This window comes from Pocillopora verrucosa, chromosome 2 (assembly GCF_036669915.1).
Source record: "Pocillopora verrucosa isolate sample1 chromosome 2, ASM3666991v2, whole genome shotgun sequence".
NCBI classification, from domain to species: Eukaryota; Metazoa; Cnidaria; class Anthozoa; order Scleractinia; family Pocilloporidae; genus Pocillopora; species Pocillopora verrucosa.
This window is the reverse complement of record NC_089313.1, coordinates 12,413,306-12,437,946: the sequence shown is the minus strand read 5'-3', so window position 1 is coordinate 12,437,946 and position 24,641 is coordinate 12,413,306. Positions and strand designations below refer to the sequence as shown.

The window sequence follows — 24,641 nt, the reverse complement described above, 5'->3', positions numbered from 1 at the left end:
AGTTGGTTCAAAGCCAATGCAATGGGAGTTAACAAACTTAACAGTCTCATGAAAACAATAGCTGAAAAAGACGGTCTTGACAACTCTCACCTTACGAACCACAGTGCGTGAAAACGAATGATTCAAACATTGAATGATAAAGGTATTCCTTCTAGTCATATATAATGCAGTTATCAGGACACAAAAATGTAAAGAGTATTTACAACTACAGTCATCTTTCACAAAAAACAATGGAAAAGTATGTCAAGAATATTGAGCGGCCCGACTTCAATAGTTCAAACTGAAACACACTCTTGTCGAAATGACGTAACAACAAAGTCAAACGCCGACAGCAGCAGGGCTATTCGAGGGTGCTGTGCTTTACGGAAGAAATTTCAACATCAAGTCGTCCTCGTCTTCAACAGAAGCACATAAATAACAAACTTATAGAGGAATAACATGCATATTTGACTCTTCAGACGACGAAGACACTACATGAGTCCACCTTTGACATAGAAAGAGTCAGCTTCGTTGAAAAGCTAAGTACTTATTTTTGTCAAGCTTTTCCTCCTTTTTCTTTAGGATATTTTTGAATGAATACTTACGAAAATTAATTCGTTGCTAACTGTCATGCTGTAAGCTTAGGTAATTCATTTCAGTATTTAATTTCACCATTTCCAGCCTTGATTTAACTTGTAAGGCACTTTTTTTGTTAGTTCCATAGAATTAGCTTTCAAACTTAAGTGGATACTTGTAAAAGCGACTTGATAAATCACTTTGAATTTCAAGAAAATCTCAGTTCGTATATAATAAACAAACTCACTCTCGCTTAGCCTCGTTCGTTCGTTTTGTGAAAGTGGTCAACTGTACCGCGGGCACGCTAACACCACGGCTTTGTCCAGTAGTCCAGTGTTCAGTGCACTGGGCTCCGAGTCGGACGACCCAGGTTCTAGTCCTGGCCAGGGCAAGGCGTTGTGCCCTTGAGAGGTGCGGGGAAAAAAATGCGAGCTCCGCTTTTAGGCTTGGCTAAATCTGTATATTATGCTGGAGAGCTTGTTAGTAGTAGTCCATGGTTCGGCCGGACATGTTTGCTTGCCTATTTGACTGTGAGAACTCTGGGTATAGAATAGTTTCAACGCAAGGGGTCTTGAAACAGTTAAAAAAAACACCGTGGGCAGCTATGGAGGACTTTCCTGGTAAGTAACTGTGTTTTCTTCTCGATCCGTGCCTTATCCTTGCTGAAAAATATTAATGAAGAAAACACAGTTACTTACCAAGAAAGTCCTCCATGGCTGCTCACGATGTTTAAAACCCCCTGCGTTGAAATTATTCTGTACCCAGAGTTCTCACGGTCAAACAGGCAAGCAAACAAATCCAGCCGAACCATGGACGCTGGAAATCATCGGCTACTACAGACAAGCTCTCCAGCATATTACTCTTTTCTCGAGACCACCGAAAATTATACTTTACAAATTCAGCGCAAAAATCAGGTTTGTTCACGTCCCCGAGTCCCACTTCCCCGAGTCCCACGTCACAGAGTCCACGTCACAGAGTCCACGTCCCAGAGTCCACGTCCCAGAGTCCACGTCCCAGAGTCCACGTCCCAGAGTCCACGTCCCAGAGTCCACGTCCCAGAGTCCACGTCCCCGAGTCCCAGTCCCCACGTCTCAGTCCCGCTTTTAGTCACAGCCCTAAATCCCTCATATGCGGTGAAACATGGTTTACCTACCAAACATGGCCGAGGCATCGGAAGGCTGCGCGTTAGAGGACAAAGCGAGTTGTGCGCGAGTTTCTGCCGAGAATAACATAAGAAGGAGATTTGTGGGAACTAAGTCTAATGCTGGAAAGACGACTGAAAAACTCGTAGGTACAATGTTGTTGATATCGGCTTGTAATTCACTATGCACGTGCACACGTTTACGTAGAAGGAACAGAATTGTAATCGTTCCCACTCTCAAACCCATTTTTAACGCATTTTCTTCCTTTCTCTTCCTTTTTTTGTGGTATTCCTTTCCTTTAGGTGCACACAATATAATTTTTACGTTCATGTTGTACTTAAATATGTATCCTAAGCCCAATAATGATGTCACTGGGTGACTGCCATTGTACTCAGTGGGACTTTTGTGTTAAATTCATAGATTGTGATACGGTCATCATGGGGGATGTCATGTATGGTGCTTGCTGTGTTGATGAACTGGTTGTGATCTTATGGTTCACTATGGCTACAGCTGCTTGAGTAAGAGAAAAAAAATGTTGATAGACATCACTTAATCTTCTTCATCATAATGTAAACTCATATTATACCACAACTGAATCCTTTCAGCCTTGATCTTTTTCTTCTAACCTTCCAGTTTCACCTTTTGTTTCCCCTTTGTCTCACCTTATACTTCATAGTTCTCTCAAGTTGCCCTGTGTTTTTATTGCCCTTGCTTTCTGTTCTCTGCTGGTAGATATGTCTAAATTTTGAATGATTTTTTTTTTGAGGAGTCCTTGCTTTATAACTTTGATGCTTGAGCAACACAACAGTTCAATGTCAGTAGCATGGTATTTTGATGCAAACAATAGCGTTGCAATCAGTGGCTATGAATGTATTAAAAAAATTCAAGCTTGTGCTGGATTTGAACCCATGACCTCTGCGATACCAATGCAGTGGTCTACAATTAATGAGCTAACAAACCAACTGGCAGCTGGTCATTATGTTGGTTCATAATAAAACCATGAAGTGATGAATCAATTTTTTCTTCTTTTTTTTTCTTTTTTTTAATTGTGACTTATTTATGTATATATTCACTCAAACTAGCACTGGTGTGCTAAACAATAAGCAAGTTCAAATAAAGCTTTATTTCTTAACTACGAATGACCATGAAGATAGTTGGTTGCAAGTTAGCACTTTCTTTTTATCAAATATGGTTATGAAGACTGAAAATGACACTTTATTAGACTAAGTTGTTTTGGTACAAGATATCCCTCATGAAGTTCAACTCATTATATTTGCAACTTTTGGTCTCTTCTATTGATGCAAAATTGAAAGACCCTAAACAATAAGTAACCATATATGCAGTACTGTAGGTAAGAGAATGTGAAAAGGTTCATTATTTGTTCATTGTTCTATAGTTCCTATTGACTCAACTAAAGGAATCAAGATGTTATATGTATTTGTGGACATAAAGCTGGATGCCACACATTTTGTCAATACAGTCAGACACAATTTTGAAGCTGGAAAGTCACTTGCACTTTTGAGCACAATCCAGTTTGTGACAACACTTCAAGTATGTATTAAATGATTACACTGATAGGACAGTATCGGGATCATGTTTATTGTAGGTACAGTACTCTCGACTGAATATATTGGTAGAGAGTTGGTCGATACTTAACCAATATATTGGTTGACAGTCGGTCGACAGTCGGATGACTGACTGCTTCTTCTGGATGGGAGGAGCATCTCACATGGTTCTCTATCAGGCATTTTGTCAAGTTTCCATGACAACTCACTGGTACCCATTTCTCTCCAAGCTAGAGAGAGGGGAGAGAGAATGCAACACAGTGACTTGGCTGAGACTTAAACCCTGTGGTTTGGACCCAGTGTCTCCTTTTATTGTGTTCATACTTTCAAATAATTTTGACATATATGTATTTAATTTGTTGTTTACCCAGGCTGTATATCAAGACCTGTGTAAAGATTATCAGGTAGAGATTCCGCAGTGTAAACCATTGTCACCTGGAGAGATTCTGGGCTGCACTGCTCCTAGAATAAAACACAAGGATGCATTCATGTAAGAAAATTATTAAGCAAAACAATGAAATAATTATGTAATTTAGTTCATTATGAATTTAAGAAAACTGCACCAACTCTTTCATAGCAAGTATTCTTAAACAAATTGAATATTCTGTTGAAAATCTTTCTTATTATTTGTATTGGCAAATCTAGTTGTAAGTACTGTAGTGGTTTAGTTTCACTAAAAATTTGCACCATTAGATCTGAAGCTATTTCCTTACAAATAAAACAATATTCTGAGCCAAGGATCACTGTAGTTAGGATGAAAATTAGGCAGTTTGTTTGTGTTTTCACCATGTCCGTTGTTTTGTCAGGAAAACTCCCATGGAGCCTCTGTCTTATTTCTGGAAGAATTGTTTGGCATTCTTCCTGCTGTGTCCATGGCATATTTATTGTTTAGTGATGTTGCCTAGCAACAATGGTGCCTACTTTGACTAAAATAATCATGTTTGTTCTGAGGACTAACTTAAAATCAATTAACCCTTTCATTCCCAAGATCTCATTAGTAATTCTCCTTACTGTCTACCATTTCTTTTGATGTTAGTGTGAAGAATTTGGTGCTGGATGAACTACAACTACCTTAATTGATATTTTCCTTTAGTTCATCACTTGTCTGCTTGATATTATATTGATATTGTAAGGAGAAATTCTATCTTGGTCACTCATAGGAGTGAAAGGGTTAATCATTTAATTGGGTGGAAATTGAGTAAAAGTGTTATCAAAAACTAAATTGGGAAACAGATAAGTGGGTGTTATGTTTTTGATTAATGTCTTATTATTGCAATTATTCCTAGTTAAATGTTTGTTTTGTCACTGTATTTACCATTTTGATTATTAGCAGCAGCTATCATTTAGGCACATGCCACCGACCACAGCAGGTACTTGTTTCAATTTTTTCACTGGAATGATCTTTAAACTTAAACTTTTTTTTTTTAGTTACTTAGGTGATGGAAGGTTCCATCTAGAGGCTGTCATGATTGCTAACCCGTCTACACCAGCATACATGTACACGTAGAGAACCTCAAAAGGCAGATTTCTTTACGTGTTCCAAATAGCCTTGCCTTGCATAACATGTAGCTTCATATTATTTCAATTGGTTGCAGTGCTCAACAGCTAGAGAGGCAGCAGATTGAGCCATCATTGAAACCTGATTTTTTCAGACCTCTTTCGTGTAATTCTGTGAATAAAATTCATCACTTTTTCGATTAAAAAATTGTTTGTCTCTAGTAAAGGCATACTGTCCGTGTGGACAGAGTGCGATTCCCGTCTTTTTCAGTGTTTTCCCTATACCCTCACTAAAACAGACCCCCTACCACCTTGTACGCTTTGGATTGTTAGATATTGTATACCTCTCTGGGCCTTTGAGACACACAACTTTGTACTAAAATTCTACTGCACTTTCGCTTTCATCGCAGATACGATCCCTATAGCAAAGTGTTTTCCAGGGAATATTACGATATAGATGCCATGTTTCAAGCGAGGAAAGACGCCATAACTACAGCATCAAGAGCTAAGAAATTTGGACTCATTCTGAGTACATTAGGAAGGCAAGGAAGTCCAAAGGTGCTAGAGGTATTGCATACAGCTAAAATGTGAAAATTTTATGAGTAAATATACTTTTTGAACGGAGTTCTACTTTGTGTGATTCAAAATTAAACCTTTAGTTGTGTGTTGAAAGTAATCGGCAATCAGTTCGCCATGTCATGGGTTGACTGACGTGAACAATTCAAGCTACCCTCTCAACCAATCAGGTGCAAGGCAAATACCAATCGTGACTCGGACAATAATGTTGCTCTCACTGTACTTTTTAATTTTAGTTCCCATCGGGTTTTGATTATATTTTCCAACGTAGTGATTGGACATCTGCTGGTGACTACTATGTTTAGGGTATTACGGCACACTATCGAAATGCACTTTAAGACTTGACTTAAACTCTCTCTCTGGATAAAATCAAGTCATTCTCGCATCTAAATATAAGTTTTTCTGATGCAATTAACTTTGGGGAAGGCTGCAAATTTAAATTTAAATTCTCCAGTTTTCTTACGATGTAATGTGTGGAATATTTTCGTCTATGCAGAGGAATCTCTATTTTTTGGGCATCCTTATTTAAACGTTTGAGGGACACAAACTTTGATTAAAACCCTTGTATTCGATGCCGTCATTGAGGGGACACCCCTAGTTCAGGGATATTTTGCTCGTGACGGTTATTATTCATGTTATCATCTTTTCCAAAGAGCTCATAAAACAGATTTCATGAATCCTTTCATCTTTTAATTTTATCCGCAGAAGTTAGAAGAACGATTCAGCAAGGCGGGCCTGGAATATGTAATTGTACTCATGTCTGAAATATTTCCGGGTAAACTTAGATTGTTCGAGGACGTGGAAGCGTAAGTTGCTTTTCTTTTTAAGATGTGAAAACTGCTTTCCGTCGATAAGATAAGATAAGATAAGAACCGTCTTCACGTAAATTCTGTTTTATCAATTGTCCTTAACAAAAAATCGCATAATCAGGACGTGAAATTGCGCCCAATACAGGCACCAATGCGACTAAATTTTTCACTTTGGCGACCAAATCCTGAAAATTAGTCGCCAAATTGGCGACTAGAATGTTTCATCATACCCTTACCAAGAGATCTAGTGAATTAAAAAGATTTGCAAAGGCAAATCCACGGCAAACTTCCTCGTTAAATTTGTTTCCAAAATGCAGCACATGCATCTCGGTCGATAACTAGACGCCATCTTTGATTTAGGTGAGCTTAAACGTTGCATATCATCCATCCTAGTGTCCATTTTGTAGCACGTTAAAGATCTTTTCCCCTACTTAATTTCTAGAACGATGACAGCGTAAAAAAGAGGTTGTCTTGGTCATATCTTTCGTTTCCTGCTGTGTAGGAAATTAAATCATTGTCATTTTAAACATCAGAATCAACGAGTCTCTTACCTGTGATCTTTGATTAAAATCCTAAGAGGGCACAAAAGACTAGAAATAGAACGGCACTAGATACTAACGAAACAATGGTCGAAAACACTAGTATACTAAGCTAAAGGAGAGACTAACGTAACAATCGAATGTAAGGCGGTCCTAAGACTGCGCGAGACAGTTACGAGATAGGTAATGCGCGGAGATGCTGTCGTAACGGTGTAATTAAAGAATATCCTAAAACTGCCTGAGATACCGAAGTAACAATCAACTGAAAGAGAAACTTAAAGAGAAAACAGAGATAGAAGCTAAAAAATTAGCTACTAACATAATCCAATCTAAGAAAATCCTAAAAATGCGCGAGACACTAACGTAACTTTCCAATGAAGGAATATCCCGAAAGTGGGCAAAACACGAACCAAACAATCAAAAGCGCAAAAGGGCATGAAGCAGTAGTGAATGAAAGGGAATCCTTAAACGGCACAAGATACAAATGCAACAATCAAATGATAAAGAATCTTTAAAGAGCGCGAGATACTAACGTAACAATCCGATGAAAGAAAATCCTAAAAGTGTGTAAGATATTAACGTTAAAATTAAATGAAAGAAAATCCTAAAAGTGCACGAGGTGCTGTGACAAAATGCAATAAAAGAGAATTCTTAAGGTGAGCGAGATACTAACGTAACAGTCCAACGAAGGAGAATTCTTAAAGTGCGCGAGGTACTCACGCAATAATCTAACGAAAGAGAATTCTTTAAGTGCTCGAAGTACTCACGTAATAATCTACAAAATGGAATTCTAAAAGCGGTTATGGTACTAACGTAACAATCCGAAAAAAAGAGAATCCTAAAAGTGTCCGGGATACCAGGGTAGTAATCGATTGAACGAAACGCTTTTAGTCTGCGAGATACCAACCAAACAATTGAGAGAAAGAGAAATTATAAAATAACGCGCGTGCTTGCCCTATATAAGTCCTGTTAAGCCGCTATAAAGAAAATATTAATTATCTACGCACGGGCGTGCGTAAATAAGTTGACGTGATCAATTTTTTACCTAGCTTTCCGTCCTGTTAAGCTGCAGTGCAGTTTTCCTTCTCTTTGAAATATGGAAGAAACCAGCGAAGAATTGCCCAATTTTTCTATCGGCATTGACCTTTTAGGTCCTGATCCAACAAGCAACAAAAATAAAGCCGAAAAAAAACTCGCAATTTGCACGTTTCGCAAATTTTCATTCACAGTTATCGGTTAACTGGATCAAATGTTCTCCCTCAAACCAAAGAATAAAATGTGGCGTGTTTTTGACCAGCCAATGGGGACGTTTGTTTACTTTTTTTGTGCGCTGTGAGAATTTTGAATTTTGTCGCTCTGTTATAAAAGAATTTGCTCATGCTTTTAGCTGTACGTATATCGAGTTATGGGTGCACTTGGGAAGTTTGGAGAGCACTCAAAAACCTAGAGTGGCTCTCGGCTGCGCCTCGAGCTACTCTTACGCATTTTTCGTGCCCTCCAAACTTCCCGCGTACATCCATAAATCGATGTAGGCACGCTAAACATGAACAAATTCTTAACTTAAAGTGCCCGTGATAACAATACAGCAATCGATAATAAAAGCAGCATAAAAGTGTGAAAGATACTAAAGTAGCAATCCAATCGAAGACAATGCTGAAATGCGCATGACAATAAAGTAACTTGAATTAAAGAGAATCCTGAAAGTGGGCAAGACACTAACCTAACAATAAATTAGAAGATAATCCTAAAAGCTCACGAGAAATTAACTTATTTATCGAATGAAAGGTTCTAAGATAACAAACCAATAACAGAAAATAGCAAAACTGGGCAAATGATTAACGCAACAAGTGAAGGAAAGAGAATCCTTAAGGTACACAAGATACTAAGGCAACAATTAGTTGATCGGATTACCGAATGAAAAAGAAAAACCAGAAGATAAGTCTCGGTCAGCGAGTGTTCTAAAGCCAACCCTCAGAAGTTGGTCGTACTACATTACATCTCCTTGCGGGCATTGGCATGTCGCAGTACTATCAGTGGTTATGAAGGAAGCGTGACTTTTCTATCTGTTTTTTTTTTCCCTTTCATGGAATTCGTTGTACTCGCTGTAGATTTTGTTGAACTTTCACCTTCACATGAGAGTGAAATATTACGGTTAGGAAATTTCGAAAAACGTCTGAGTAAAATTAAAGTTTAGTCAGAGATGCTTTTAAGGATTGAAGTTAGAAATATGGAAAAAGAGAGATTCAATCGACTTTTGGTACGGGATGTGCCTTTTTTTTTCTCCTCTGTTGTCTCTCAAAGAAACTCTTCGTGCTTCCAAAGAAGGTTTCTAGAGTTTCACGCTTTACAAACGAGAACTACACTCTCTTCCGAAACTTACCAAAACGTGGCCAAAAAATTCAAGCTGCCAGGATATCCACGCCTCAAAGCAATGGTGAAATATTCATGTGCACGCACAAAAAAAAAGTCCACATCAATGACTTTTGTTTCAGAAACTCAATATGCGAGTTTTACTTTTTTTTCAGCCACTTGCTCCAACGGAGGCGATGCAACTATGTCATCTGAATATAAAAGTGAATGAGTGTAACAATCGAAAACCGAGCTTTACCCAATTTTGACCCCATTTTACTAATTGTTTGTTTCCGAGTATCTTTGAAGATCGACACACTTAAGAAAGATGAGTGTCTTTTTTGGTGCCAAAAACAGAACCCTCAGATATGATTTTCTTAGCGGTTGTTGTGACGCTACCTTCAAAATTACTTTATCATGGTCTCTCGCCTGCGGTTGATAAAAAAAAAAATGAAACAAACTTTAACTTTTCCTTGTAGAGGAAACGAGTGTCATCGGTGAATCTTAGAAACTTGGGGAAAATAACTCTTACCTTAAATTTGAGGAGAGAATTTTATAGATAAGATTAGCGAGCAGTTTTCAACAACCTGTCGTGATACTACAGACATGAAAGGAGACAATACATATTTCACCAAAGCCTTTCGCTCCATAAAAAAAAACCTTTTTGTAACAGAAAAATGTAAGGTGGAATCGAAGCATTACAGAAACTTTGAAGAAAAATCTTGCCTTTGAAGAGAGTATTTAAGAGCGCTTCTCTGTTAAAATCAAACATATCGCGGCAAGGGTGGAAAATTAGATTTCTTTCTTATTTTAATGTTAGATAGGCTAGGCTACAACTAAAATCACTGGATACTTTTTTTGGCAAAATATCTTTTTATTTCAGAGAAAAATACAAATAACAAAATTCCGTTAAAATCGACATTTTTAGAAGCAAATTATTGCACAAGCTTGAGGGCTTCGCATTCAAAAATGAATCACAATCTCGTCTTTTTAACTCTCAAATCTTCTTTTTCAACCTCATAAGACCTCACAAAACGATTTTTGTATACACTGCGTTCCTCTTTGCGTGTAAAATAATTTAATTCCGAAAGCATACATTTCTCTTCAGTAAAAGTACTTTGTGAGCAAAGTTAATTTTCAGCATGTGCTAAACCTTCAAATGGATTAAGCTTTGGGCGATATAATAATGAAAAGATGTTCTAAATATTACTGTAAAAATTTCTTTGGGCAAATGATTGAGAGCGATACGAAAGCTTTTCAAAGTCCGTTAAAATGCAGTCATTTGAACTTTCGCAGTCAACATTCCAGTCGCGAGTCACACACATACTTTAATATAATTCAACCCATATGACGCCGGAAAATGCACATGGGTACACATTTCCAAATGCTATAACCTCATTTGCCTTAGAAGAAAGATCCAAAGACCATTTTACTGTGGTTATCTTGTCGCTCGTCGTATTTATAACGTCCGATGAAACTGCCTGTCAATCTGCAAACTGTCACCAACCTTCGTTATAAAACGTTTGACATCTTTCTGCACTGTGGCATCTTATCCAGCGATTCAGTTGACTGTGAGTGTTATTCGGTTTGTGGTGCAGTAGATCTGATCGATGCTTAGTAGCATTTCACATATGTTGCAGTCAACGTAGTTTTGTATACGGAGAGTCGTCACGCAATGCAAATCATACAATGGAAAGTTATTTTTTAGGGGGTAGGGGAAGGGGAAAGTAAAAAGACGTCACTACTGCTAAGCTTTTTTGTTGTTGTGAACATCGAAATCTCTTACATGTAAGTTGCAGAGATCGGGCCTTTGGCTAATACTCGTTGAAAAGCTAAATTTGGCACCTGCTAAAAATAGTAAGCCTAAGTAAACAAAACCTGGTTTATGGTAATTACACGAAGCCCATTGCTCGCTGAGAGGCGGGGTTTCGGACTGTTTTTCACATATACACGAACTTACACTGTCAACTTTGTTACATAAAAAATGGAAGGTTGTTGTTCGTTCAAGTCGCTTATTGGCGGAGTTTGTGGTTACAACACTAGAGATCGAATGCGTGAAACGGAAATTGTTCCTTTACTTTCATGCACCAAGAATATCGCAAGTCACGAGTCGGCTTTCAAATTTATCGGTCCTGAAGATGAGGTCGACCTTATTTTGTGCCGAGCGCACATATGTCGGCCCCTCTATGGTTTAAGGTTTCAAACGGTAATTGGGTCTGTTAACAGTGGTTAACAGTACCAATTCCTTATGCAAGCCCCACCTATTGGCCACGGAACATAGCACCCCCAGCCTCACATAAGCCACACATTCCCACCACTGCGTTTTGTAGCATGGTGTTGTAAAAATGTACAAAAGGTTCTCTTTCATGCTATTAGGGTATTTCTTGCAATTTTATTGGAAAGAAAAACACCCCTAATAAGTACGATAGACAAGCGCTCTTAAGATTTTTGGTTCAAATCTCATGTTTCTGAGAGAGCTGACAGGACGGAGAGACTGGAGTGATGAAAATCTTGCATTTGGAATAGAATCTTTTGAGTTATTTGTTTACGCAAGGGAACGTTGCATTGAATGCAGTAGATCCTGGCAAGAAGCACCTCAGGTTGTAAAAGGTGTGATTCACCAGAGCTCGGATCACTCGGAGTTCTGGAAAATTTTGGCGATCAAGGCAACTGACAAAGGTACCCGTGAGCTATCGGTGCAATTTCTTGGCGATAATTTTTGGGTACAGGGTTAAATCGCTTCTCGTCCTGGAAAAGATGGCGTTTGGGCAAGACGTCTATGGACAAATAGTTGAATATATTTGCAATATCTATTTACCAAGAGATTATAAATAGTTTGTAATCTCTTGCTTCTTACTGAAATTGAACCGGAGTAAAAATAATAATTTCCAAACGTTCAATATCTAAACTGTATCACGATACGATAACATGCGAAATTCTCCAATACATAATGTCTCCAATATATGTATCATCAGCTTCACCGCCACAGTTTCATACGAGTTGTTGTTCTTATTGTACAATATTTTCAACGACCTGAGTCACAAAAAATTCAAAATTTTCCCTCCGAGTAGTGATAAATCTCTTTGAAAAAATATTTTCCGTTCGTTTGTAGATTTTTACGGAGTTTTGATTTAACACATAGCTACCTCTTCAATTTAAAAAAAAAATCAAACCTGAATAACAATACAAATTCCCAAAAGTTTTATGGTTTAACTGTTGATTGATACGTTAAGTTACCTAATAAACTTACAGTGTATTTAGGAACCTCAAGCAAACTAAGAGGGCTACGAGGACGTGGCAATACAAAAAATTAAACGGGCAAAACAATAGCTTAGCGCGTGCATTTTAGAACTTTGTACATTTCTAAGCCGTCCTCTGTATGACCACAACGTGAAATAACCAAAGTTTGCATGGTCTGAGAACAGAACCGATGTGGCAAATGATTTCAGTTTCCATTTGAAACTCAATGCGGTAAGGGACGGTAAACACATCCAGTCTTTTGCAAAATTCTAACTAAAACATAAATTCATTTTTTAATCGACACCTTCTTCGGCGTTTCACTCCTAACTGCAGGGCGTGAAATTAATTTTTTTCAGATAGCCACTTGGCTCCTAAATTCTTCAAAGTGGTAGCCAATTCAAAAAAAAGTTGATCGCCTTTTTCAAAGACAAACAAAACCTTTTGTTACGCTGTCAGCTTTTTAGATAGACCCTCCAAAATTAAGGGCCTGTTCACATGGAGGTAGGGGACCCCAGGTAGGTGAGGTAACCCGCCTAGCCGTGGTCGAAAAATAAAACGCGTTTACATGCAATCTTACAACCCCGGGGTGCTGGGGTGAGGTTTCTTGAGGTTGTTGTTGCGCTTGCAATTAAGGAGTTTGAGTAGAGGCGTCCCAAGCTCACATCTCGAAAAAGACGAAAGATTGATTCTCGGACACATGTATTTATTTATGAAAGCGTCACGAGTTGTGTTACGCGGTGTTTGGTTTTGCGAGAAACCCTTGACTTAATACGTTATACAGAATAGTTTGGGAAACCAATTATGGTCGATTTACAACGTTAAATATTGCGAAATGTGAACATTTTACACTCTTTGTGTGTCCGTTGCGGTTTCTGGTGATTTCTGTCATGAGACAGCTAGGAAATATACAAAGTTTTAAAACATACATGTTTCGCTTTTGAGCTTTTTACCATGAATGCGACCCCGGCTAGGCGGGTTACCCCACCTTGACACGTTTACATGGCAAATTGTCACCCCGGCTGACAGGTTTACCCTACCTGACAAACCGGGCAACCCGCCTAGGCGGGTCACCCCACCTATCATGTAAACGTGATCAAAATAAAATAAGAAATTGTATGGACAGGCGGGTTACCTCACCTACCTGGGATTCCCCACCTCCATGTATACAGGCCCTAAGTTAGGGAAAGGATCTTTAACGTGCTACAAAGTGGACACTAGGATGGATGAAATACAACGTTCAAGCTCATCTAAATTCAAGATGGTGTCTAGTTATCGATCGAGGTGCATGTGCTGCCACTGGAAACAAAATTAACGAGGAAGTTTGCCGCGGATTTATCTGTATCTTTGCAAATCTTTTTAATTCAATATATCTCTTGGCAGGGTTATGATGAAACAATCTAATCCGGCGGCGCCAATTTGGCGACTAATCTTCAGGATTTGGTTGCTAAAGTGAAAAATTTAGTCGCATTGGCGCCTGTATTAGGCACAATTTCACGCCCTTAGGGGGTGAGGGTGGGGGCTGCACGTTGATGACACAAGGTCATACATCGGGAGCGCAAATTGATGTGTAAGTAGACGATGAATGCAATGCAAAATACAGATACTTCTTTGTAGTGATATAAATTTGTTGACGAGAACAGAAATTCAGAGAAATTGTTTACTAGCACCAAACATGTCAGAGCTTGTGTCTTTGCGATCAAAACGTTTAAAGTTCCAAGTCCGTAAGCTCCCCATTTGAACTTTATGACAAACTAACCATTAAGAGAAAAAAATCGCACATCACATAACCTTTATGTACAGTATTTAAATGGCATTAAAACCACTCGTACTTGTTAAAAGTTTCCAGAGCATTGTGGAGACCTAGATTAGAAATCAAGTCATATTTGGTAGCGGAGCATTATTACACGTGCTTTTCAAACAAATTATATATTTTCTCATTCTGATAGGCTCCGGCCTCTCTAATATACGATATACGTCATCCTTTGGTGAAATACAACCCCCAACGGAAATCTTCCCACATCTACCATGGAAACTGGTTTAAAATACTACCACTGTGATCATGGAGGATGATGAAAGGAAAATGAAGGAGACATATATTCTCACATATTCCATCGGGAAAGACATCCAGGTTTATCTTAGAATTTTGCAACATTAAACTGAAGAGAAAATCTGGTAGAAAAAGAAAGAGAAACAACCAGGACGACAAGTATAAATATTTTATTTCTCAGGCCCTGTTTACAAACAACTTCAACAGCGGAAGCATAAGGAATAAGAGTTTAATGAATGAGTTGTTTGGAATAGATTTCATTTTTTCATTTTTGAGTGTAATTCACGCCTTTTCCACGCTTTGACCACGTCTAAGAAAGGCCCCCTGGCCCAACGGATAAGGCATCTGACTACGAATCTGGAGATTCCAGGTTCAAATCCTGGCGGGGTCGCTGCTATTTGAGTAAACAAACTTTGTATCCAATGGATTATTTTTTTATTTTTTTAAGTCACCTTTCACCAAGTTATGAGGCCAGATACCACATATAGGGCGTAGTTATGTTTGCTACCGTAGCATTACTGCATTTGCTATCAAAAAGTATTGAATGTTTATCGAATATTCTCCGGCTTCTCTGATATAGGTCATCCTTTAGTAAAATGCAACCACTCCCAGTTGAGTTATGATGCTTGTCACATTTGCTTGTTTTCCCAAGTAATAAGAAGTCAACTTAAATTAAACCTCAACACAAGTGAAAACTAAAGCATTCCTGGTTATTTTCTCCCGTAGATGCAGCAAGCCATGATATCAGCTCGGAAAGTGTGCTTTGTTACTGATGTGCATTGCTGAATTGCAAGGAGCTAGCGTATTAGTTTCGTCGTGATATGCCAAGGGATCAGCTACCTGGCAAGTATTTCAAGATTCTGATTTTTTTCATCACTTTAATGATTACATGCTGGCAGGATTGGTAGACTCAAAATTCGGTCACCAACTTAACAAAACTAGGACAAAATTACAGACACAAGATACCCATTGGTTAAACGTATTCATAAGTGAAAACATAGTCACTGTCACATAACATGCTATTTAGAGCGCTTTGGAAAGTCGTGAAACCAAAACCAAAGTTATCCAGGCGGCCAATCAGACGAAAGGAGAAAACCTTTAAGAGCCAATGAAAACTTAAAATAAAAGCAATCAAACGGCCTGAAGGGCGGGGAAAACGCGGACGACCATTTCGTGATTGGTTTTAGTTTTGCGTCTGGTTGGTCGAGAGAATGGTGACAGTTCTCAGGACCAATCACAAAGCGATGTCGAATTACTTTCGACACCCAACTTTAAAGGTAAATACTATTGCTTTGATACATCGTCGAAGTACAATCATGATACGCTAGCTATCCAGTTGGTGCTGAAAACCAATTACGTTCTAGAATTTGATATCGATTTGATTACAGACGAGGACATTATGTCAACCCTAAAGGTAACCCTTTGTGCGCATGTCCTTCCTCACCACAGCGACAGTGTATAGACGTGCTGATTGTTATTGGAGTAAAAATTGCCGAACTCAGAGGACCAAACCACTTCATGCAAGGTAAGGCTCTAGCTAGCAATAGTCATGCTAAGTTATGCTCTCATTTCAGTGTCTAATTGGAGGAAAAAGTGTTGATATTCAGCGTGCTCTGTATTCTTTTTGTTTTCAGTCGCTTCAATCACATAGCTGAGATTATCTAGCTGAGATTATCTCCATCAGCAAGAAGTTTGCCCAACAGTTTGCCGGTACCTATCATAATGCAAACATATCCCGGCATACTTTTTCAAATTGATATTATCTTCGAAACTATACACCTCATTTGCATCTCATGTTTATTTGAATAAAAACGAGACAAACAACTTTGACAAATTTGGTTAGCACTCACCAAATAATTATCAAATATGACAATGCTACATACATATTTACAAAAGCTTTAAGAAATGATGTTCTGAAAATTGAAATCTTTATACCTTTACACATAGTTGTTTGATTTATTTTCTTACAAAAGTTTTCAAAAGACAATGAAATATAACGAACTCAAAGTAACAAACGACGCCCAGCTTTGAAGTTATTGAACAATTAAAAAGATAAAAGACTGTGTCGCCCACATTGACGATGATCTGTTGAATAAAAAAGAGAATCCGAGTGAATGTTACGATTTTAAGTCAAACGAAAGAAAAGGTAGTACTACAGTTAACACAATGCTAATTATTGACAGGTTTATTTTTGGCATTTGATTTACTGAACAGCACTACACCTACTTCCGTATATTGTCTTACTGGCCAACACCTTACGAGGTCTTACGACAATGTTTGAACTCAGGGAGCTTATAACAGGCATTTTACAGGTTACTATTTTTTTCCCATTGGAAACAGTGCTTGCCAGAACAGGATCTAATGGGTGATGGTAAGAATATGGACTCCCCAGACAGTTAAAAAAAGAATGGGCGAGGAAGTACCAAAGCTGAGAGGTACATTGACAGTTCTAATTGTCTAACTGGTTCGTCACTAAAACTAAATATGTGCAATCGTATTTCACAAGTTTTCTTATTCATACCTTTAGCTAGCTCAGTGCAGGCCTTTAAATTTGATCTGACATTCTTCATGGCCTCAAGATCATTCGCTTTGACTGGAACGTTTGTAACTTCAAGACATCCAGCGTTTCCCAATAGAGTGTCAAACCATGATGGTTGAAGGTCAAAATAATCTTTGCCTAGATAAAAGATAAATCAATTTTTGTTTTAGTTATGATGGCAATGCTGAGAATTTCGTTTAAGCATAAAGATACCTGGGATTTTTAGCTTACCAAACCATAGTGAGTTAAATTGAGCGAGACACTTTTCTAAACCGCCGCATAAACCGTGATCTTGAGCAAGGAAGCAAGCTGACTCTTTTTAATTAAATTACCTCCTCCGAAAAAGGGCTGATATGACTGGATAAGTCACGAGTCTTAGTCTTTAATGCAGAAGAAATCGTCACAGTTTGAGCTTAAACAAAGTTGGAAGCAGGGATGTGTGTTCGTTTTGTAACGCCTCTAGCTATCTTGGAAAAGAAGTTCACCTTAATACCAGACGGGTTTGTTACTTTCAGAATACACTACTTTGTATAGATGTGGACTATTACTTATATAGAATGGTATTTTACAATTTTACATCTTCATACCTTTAGCTGGCTCAGCTGTGGGGGCCTTTGAATTTGATTTAACATTCTTCATGGCTTCAAGATCTTTTCCTTTAACTGGAACGTTTTCAACTTGAAGACATCCAGCGTTTTGGGATAGAGTGTCAAACCATGACGGTTGAAGGTCAAAATAATCTTTGCCTAGATAAAAGATAAATTAAGTTCTGTTTTTTGATTGCAATGTAGAGAATTTCGTTTCCACATAAAGATACCTACGATTTTAGCTTACCGAACCAAAAGTGAATTAATTTCAGCGAAACACTTTTTCTAAACCGCCGCAAAAACCGTGACCTTGAGCACTCGATAAAAGAACAAGCTAACTCTTCAATTAAAGCTACCTCCTCTGAAAAATGATTGATCTGGGTGGGTAAGGCATGAGTCTTGAATGCAGCAGAAATCATCACAGTCTGAGCTTGAACAAAGTTGGAAGCAGGGATATGTGTTCGTTTTTACCCCTTTAGCTTTCTTGGAAAATAAGTTCACCATAATACCAGAGGAATCTGTGTTATTTTTGTATGATGTAACACCTCATGAAGTTGCTCACTGAATTTGAGTCAGGCGAGTACATTGCAAAAGTACTAAAGCTGAAGGGTACATTGACAATTCTAATTAGCTTAATAGGTTCTTCACGCTCAGAAGACACTACTTCGCACAGACTATCACCTTTGTAGAATCGTATTTTAAAGTTTCCATCTACATACCTTTCTTCCTGGCTTCAAGATCTTTTGCCTTAAGTGGAACGTTTTCAACTTGAAGACATCCAACGTTTTTTGATAAAGTGTCAAACCATGACGGTTGAAGGTCAAAATAATCTTTGCCTAGATGAAAGATGATTAAAAAATCAAAGCTGATATATGGAAGAACATGCTATCAGTTCTGAGTATCTAACTGTTTTGTGACTCGTAAGACTACACTGCTTTCGCGCAGGTGTGCACTGTAAAGGAATGGTAATTTACAAGTTTCCTTCTTCATACCTTTAGCTTGCTCAGTGAAGGCCCTTGAAGAGGATTTAACATTCCTTATGGTTTGAAGATCTTTTGCGCTAACTGGAAAGTTTTCAACTTTGAAACATCCACCGTTGTTGGATGCAGTGTCAAACCATGATTGTTGAAGGTCAAAGTAAGCTTTGCCTAGTTTAGAAAAAAAAAAGAAGCAGAAATAAAAATAAGAGTACATGGAAGAACTGTTAATGAAATCAAAATATTTATTTTTAGTGAAAGATGATGCAAACACCTCTTTCCTCTCCAAAAACAAGGCAGTCGTATCAACCGCGTTGTCACCACCCAGTTGATGCGACGCCATCCCAATTTACATACTCACCATTAAATATTTGTGGTTTGCTCCAGGACTCTTCTGCTTCTGTTTTATTCTTCTGGAATACATTCAGCTTTTCGTCTATTGATGCCATTTGCTTAACAAAATCAGATTGAGTTATTTGCCCATTTTGTTTTAGCTGGGACAGTTTTCCCTTGAGATCAGCAATGTCTTTGTCTGTCCCAATGAGAGTTTGTTTAAGAAAGGCGATCTCCTTCTCTTTAGCTGTTAAAAAACAAATTAATATTTTAAGTACTTAGAATATTAGATTGAATAAATTCAAGGTTTGACTGATAAGGTAAACCGGGAAGACACGAAAAACGGAACTATTTATGACGGAACGAGAAGCAGTAGGTTGGGGGGAAGGGGGTAAACGACTTATTATCAGTGGAGCATCGGAAACTCTTAGAAAAATGGCTCCCTAGTCCGCGCGCACTTTTCTTTTCATGCATGCGTGACCGCATAAAACTAACCGTTAATCTCAGTTTCAAGGTGGATGATCTTCTGTGTTAGTTGTTCCTTTTCTCTCGCAGACTGAAAAAAAAATTTGCCAACATATTGATTTTTTAATTAACGAAACTAGAAGAGAGCAAAAAAGCTGGGATACAAAACATTATCAACTTCCTATCCAGCTTGAAGATGGTGGAATGTCGAAGAGTGGCGTCATAATCTAAAAATTTCATTTGCGCGCGCTTTTTCACCTCTCCACGAAGAAAAAAATTTCAAACTCAGTTACCTGAACGCCTTTAATGCAGAAAAGTTCTAGTTGCGTTGAATGTTTCTCCAATGTTGGACGGACGGACTTAAAAGTGAGCTAATTTTGGAGGGAACCGTTTTACAAGTCAAATGGGAACTAATTACCACCTATTTTCAAAGCTTATATACTGAATCAGATGGTCTTGCGCGTTCGCCTTTAAAATCACTTGACCTTCCTTTTTACTTGCTCCTTCGGATAACAAATTGTAACTTTTACAATAACTAAACCTACTTTTTAAGGAAAGAAAAAAGAAGTGTAATGATGAGAAACGCCCACCTCATTAGCCATGATCCGTGCCCCATGTGAGGCCTCTAAAGGCTCATGATAATTCTCATCAGAACGATTTGTGACATTGACTTCATCAAATATTTTCGCGGAACAGGATTTCCTCACAGACTCTTTGTCACCTGAGTTGTTTTTGTTCATTTTGTAACTGAAGTCTTCATTCAAAGCATTCGATAAACTAGAAAAATGCATTCTCTTTCACGGTGCTATAGCATGAACTGAGCTCTTAGTGCGAAACAAAGTTTCGATTTGTTTATGACTAGTTGCATGGTAACGTGTTTATGCCGTCACATTGTGGCATCACGCCGGATTTGAAGTATTAAGTCTGGGCACTAGAATTTTGTTGAAGCCAACCATAGTTGGCCATTACAGTGCTTTTATAATGTTAAATCGATAATGGTAACACGTGAAATATCAGCGGACAACGATGTACATAGAACCCTTCACAGTAGAGTAATTCATGTTATTGAGCGGGTTTCCTTCGTCCAAAGGAAAATGTGGGAACATTAAGTACATTGTCTAAAGAACGCTTACTCCGTGTCCAGATTGCGAGCGATCACGAATGTGAAAATACCGAAAACAAAAAAACTCTTCAGGACTTTAGGGGTGATGGCTTTTACTGCGAACGGTTTTAACGGTAACGTTTCACGGTTAACTTTTACTACGACTAACGGTTAAAAATTTGTCAATTTTATACGTTTAACCGCTAATTTTCTTTGCCATTTTACTTCGACTGAGTGCCTTCCAATAATCTCCCCTCAAATTTAAGCCGAAATGTTAAATAAGCATCCGGGCAATTATTCGAGGAAATAGGGTAACTGATTTAGTTTGAGCAGAAGCTCAGAAATTACCCTTTGCATAAAACGAAAAGAATGCTGATATTTGTAGAAAAGAACAAATTCACGAGCGAAAACGAAGTACGTGTTTCATCCTATGCTAGGGCCTGTTAACATGGAGGTGAGGGACCCCCAGATAGGTGATGTAACCCGCCTAGCCGTGGTAGAAAAATGGCCCGCGTTTACATAAATCTCACAACCCCGGTTGCCGGGGTGAAGTTTCTCGAGGTTGTAGTCGCGCTTGCATTTAGTGAGTTTAGATGTCACTTAATAGCGAAGTGAGGTAAGACGGTGCCGTTTATTTTTAAATGTTTATCAATTTTCATTTATTTTCCTCTAAGGTTTTCCCCAACAGTCGGCATGTTAACCGTTTCTGGCGGTACGATGTTTTCACAGTGGCATAAAAAAATCATTTAACACTGCCGGGGCTAATAGATTAGAAGATTCTAATTGACTGAGAGCTAAAATGGGATTATGGTTTAGTCTTTCTCTTCGACATAGGTGAATTTTTCTGAAAGTGAATTGAATATTTCTTCGGAGCGATTAAGCCTCCTGTACACCTGCAGGGGAATTGCCGCTTTCTTCATTAGGGTTCTATGCTTTGACACTCATCTGTCTCAAGAAAGGCCCCGTGGCCCAGGTTCGAGTCCTGGTGGGGTCGCTGTTGTTTTGGTGAAATAATCTTTGTATCTTCTGAATTTCCTTCATCCTTTTAATTGCTTTCATGAAGTCGTTAGGCTGAATAAGAAATTAAGTTATGTTTGGTAGAAGAACATCGCTACACGTGCTTTTCAAACAAGTTATTTGTTTTTGCATTCTGATTCCGGCTTCGAATTCTATAATATACGACATACATCATCCTTTGGTGAAATAGTACCTCCACCGGAAATCCTTCTGTATCTACCATGGAAATTGGCCTGTTAACATGGAGGTGAGGGACCCCCAGATAGGTGATGTAACCCGCCTAGCCGTGGTAGAAAAATGGCCCGCGTTTACATAAATCTCACAACCCCGGGTTGCCGGGGTGAAGTTTCTCGAGGTTGTAGTCGCGCTTGCATTTAGTGAGTTTAGATGTCACTTAATAGCGAAGTGAGGTAAGACGGTGCCGTTTATTTTTAAATGTTTATCAATTTTCATTTATTTTCCTCTAAGGTTTTCCCCAACAGTCGGCATGTTAACCGTTTCTGGCGGTACGATGTTTTCACAGTGGCATAAAAAAATCATTTAACACTGCCGGGACTAATAGATTAGAAGATTCTAATTGACTGAGAGCTAAAATGGGATTATGGTTTAGTCTTTCTCTTCGACATAGGTGAATTTTTCTGAAAGTGAATTGAATATTTCTTCGGAGCGATTAAGCCTCCTGTACACCTGCAGGGGAATTGCCGCTTTCTTCAGTAGGGTTCTATGCTTTGACACTCATCTGTCTCAAGAAAGGCCCCGTGGCCCAGGTTCGAGTCCTGGTGGGGTCGCTGTTGTTTTGGTGAAATAATCTTTGTATCTTCTGAATTTCCTTCATCCTTTTAATTGCTTTCATGAAGTCGTTAGGCTGAATAAGAAATTAAGTTATGTTTGGTAGAAGAACATCGCTACACGTGCTTTTCAAACAAGTTATTTGTTTTTGCATTCTGATTCCGGCTTCGAATTCTATAATATACGACATACATCATCCTTTGGTGAAATAGTACCTCCACCGGAAATCCTTCTGTATCTACCATGGAAATTGGTTTAATTTATCACTGATCATTAATAATTTCTGTTCTCCTCAATGAAGAGTCAAATCAATGTGATCATGTAGGACGATGAAAAGAAAATGAAGGAGACGTACTCTCACATATTCCAGAGGGAAAGACGTGATCCAGGGTTTATCTTAGAATTTCGCAATATCAAATAAAAGTCGAGCTTGTTGTCAGTGTTTACAAAAGTATTTTACTTTTTTTTTACGGTTAAATCATGCTCTGCTTCTTTCATTTTTGTGTAAAGAATCGAGAGAAAATCTGGTAGAAAAAGAAAGAGAAACAACCAGAACGACAAATATAAATATTTTATTTCTCAGGCCTTGTATACAAACAACTTCAACATCAAAAGCATAAGGAATAAGAGTTTAATGAATGAGTTGTTTCTTGATGGGAGTAGATTTCATTTTTGAGTGTAATTCACGCCTTTTCCACGCTTTCACCAGTTTTATTAAGGAAGGCCCCGTGACCCAACGGATAAGGCATCTGACTACGAATCAGGAGGTTCAAATCCTGGCGGGGTCGCTGCTATTTTGAGTTAATAATCCAATGGATTTCTTTTATCATTTAAATCGCCTTTCACCAAGTTATGAGGCCAGATACCACATGTGGGTGCGTAGTTATGTTTGCTACCGTAGCATTGCTGCATTTGCTATCAAAAAGTATTGGATGTTTATCGAATATTCTCCAGCTTCTATGATGATAGTCACCTTCACTAAAATGCAGCCAGCCCCGGTTGAGCTATGATGCTTCTCACATTTGCTCGTTTTCCCAATGAAATTGGAAGTCAACTTATATTAAACCTCAACACAAGTGAAAACTAAAGCATTCCTGGTTATTTTCTCCTGTAGATGCAGCAAGCCATGACATCAGCTCGGAAAGTGTGCTTTGTTACTGATGTGCATTGCCGAATTGCAAGGAGCTAACGTATTAGTTTCGTTGTGATATGCCAAGGGATCAGCTACCTGGAAAGCATTTCAAGATTCTGATTTTTTTTATCACTTTAATGATTACATGCAGGCAGGATTGGTAGACTCAGAGTTTGGTCACCAACTTAACAAAACTATGACAAAATTACAGATACAAGATACCCATTAGTTAAACGTATTCATAAGTGAAAACATGCTAAAAATGGACGCAGTCACATAGTATGCGATTTAGAGCGCTTTGCGATTGAAAGTCGTAAAACCAAAACCAAAGTTATCCTGGCAACCAATCAGACGAAAGGAGAAAACCTTTAAGAGCCAATGAGAACTTAAAATAAAAGTAATCAAACGGCCTAAAGGGCGGGGAAAACGCGGACGACCATTTCGTGATTGGTTTTAGTTCTGCGTCTGATTGGTTGAGAGAATGGTGGAAGTTCTCAGGACCAATCACAAAGCGATGTCGGATTACTTTCGACACCCAACTTTATAATGGTAATTGGACTAAATTGAGTGCAATTTGGGCTGAAATTATGCGTGATTTTAAAATCGAACGAGCGTGCAGCGTGAGTTCGATTTGAAATCACAAGTATGATTTCAGACCAAAGTTGCACAACACGAGGTTCAATTACCACTTTATTACATCTATTTTGAAATCGCCCAAATACAGGACTTGATCAGGTCGAATATTTTATTAATGTATTACTGAGCCGGTCTGAAATTAAATTCATCCATTTTGGGGGGTGGGGGGAGGGGGAAGTAACAGTTTTGGAAAAAAAAGTTGCAAAATTTGCCACATGATACTCTTTGTCTTTCATTTTCCTGCAATTTGATTGATTACTTTAAACGAGCCTTGACATCTGATTGGTTGTTTTGAGTGATTTCAAAATGGGTGTAATAAAAAGGTAAATACTATCGCTTTAGTACATCGTCGAAGTACAATCATGATACGTTAGCTGTCCAGTTGGTGCTGAAAACCAATTACGTTCTACAATTTGATATCGATTTGATTACAGATGAGGACATTATCTTAAACCCAAAGGTAACCCTTTGTGCGCATGTCCTTTCTTATCACAGCGACAGTGTATAGATGTACTGATTGTTATTGGAGTAAAAATTGCCGAACTCAGAGGACCAAACCACTTCATACAAGGTAAGGCTCTAGCTAGCAATAGTCATGCAAAGTTATGCTCTCATTTCAGTGTCTGGTTGGAGGAAAAAGTGTTGATATTCAGCGTACTCTGTGTTCTTTTTGTTTTCAGTCGCTTCAATCACATTTGTGAACAGACAACATTTACATAGCTGAAATTATCTCCATTAGCAAGAA

The 24,641-nt window shown here is 38.4% G+C and overlaps 2 protein-coding genes across 9 annotated transcripts; one reads left to right on the top strand and one right to left on the bottom strand.

Moving 5' to 3' along the window:
* Positions 1–1,674: 1,674 nt before the first annotated feature.
* LOC131785167 (2-(3-amino-3-carboxypropyl)histidine synthase subunit 1-like) lies at positions 1,675–23,978 on the top strand. 8 transcript variants are annotated; one of them, XM_066162613.1, is made up of 12 exons: positions 1,675–1,842; positions 2,118–2,215; positions 3,094–3,248; positions 3,634–3,752; positions 5,170–5,326; positions 6,041–6,141; positions 14,219–14,400; positions 15,046–15,162; positions 15,769–15,844; positions 15,954–16,029; positions 16,660–16,754; positions 18,444–18,651. In XM_066162613.1, exons 2-7 carry the CDS (start codon positions 2,188–2,190, stop codon positions 14,232–14,234), a joined length of 576 nt encoding a protein of 191 aa, XP_066018710.1. In that variant the 5' UTR covers positions 1,675–1,842; positions 2,118–2,187; the 3' UTR covers positions 14,235–14,400; positions 15,046–15,162; positions 15,769–15,844; positions 15,954–16,029; positions 16,660–16,754; positions 18,444–18,651. The 8 variants fall into 8 exon arrangements, with proteins under 8 accessions (XP_066018710.1, XP_066018707.1, XP_066018708.1 ...); XM_066162610.1 differs by lacking the exon at positions 18,444–18,651 and adding an exon at positions 23,243–23,978 and having other exon boundaries at positions 15,954–16,754; XM_066162611.1 differs by lacking the exon at positions 18,444–18,651 and adding an exon at positions 20,760–21,041 and having other exon boundaries at positions 15,954–16,754.
* On the bottom strand, positions 16,523–20,011 carry LOC136279245 (uncharacterized). The gene is made up of 6 exons (XM_066162852.1): positions 19,811–20,011; positions 19,251–19,311; positions 18,784–19,002; positions 18,438–18,593; positions 17,436–17,604; positions 16,523–16,703 (listed from the first exon to the last, which is right to left on the bottom strand). The coding sequence occupies exons 1-6, from the start codon at positions 20,009–20,011 to the stop codon at positions 16,523–16,525; spliced, it is 987 nt and encodes a 328-aa protein (XP_066018949.1).
* Positions 23,979–24,641: the final 663 nt, after the last annotated feature.

Coding starts and splice junctions, on each gene's coding strand:
- LOC131785167 (XM_066162610.1), top strand. CDS start 2,188: ATGGTTCACTATGGCTACAGCTGCTTGA. Junction 2,216..3,093: donor CTATGGCTACAGCTGCTTGA/GTAAGAGAAAAA, acceptor ATTGTTCTATAG/TTCCTATTGACTCAACTAAA. Junction 5,327..6,040: donor GAAGTCCAAAGGTGCTAGAG/GTATTGCATACA, acceptor TTTTATCCGCAG/AAGTTAGAAGAACGATTCAG.
- LOC136279245 (XM_066162852.1), bottom strand. CDS start 20,011: ATGCATTTTTCTAGTTTATCGAATGCTTTGAATGAAGACTTCAGTTAC. Junction 19,312..19,810: donor CACGGATCATGGCTAATGAG/GTGGGCGTTTCT, acceptor TTTTTTTTTCAG/TCTGCGAGAGAAAAGGAACA. Junction 17,605..18,437: donor CTTCACTGAGCAAGCTAAAG/GTATGAAGAAGG, acceptor TCTTTTATCTAG/GCAAAGATTATTTTGACCTT.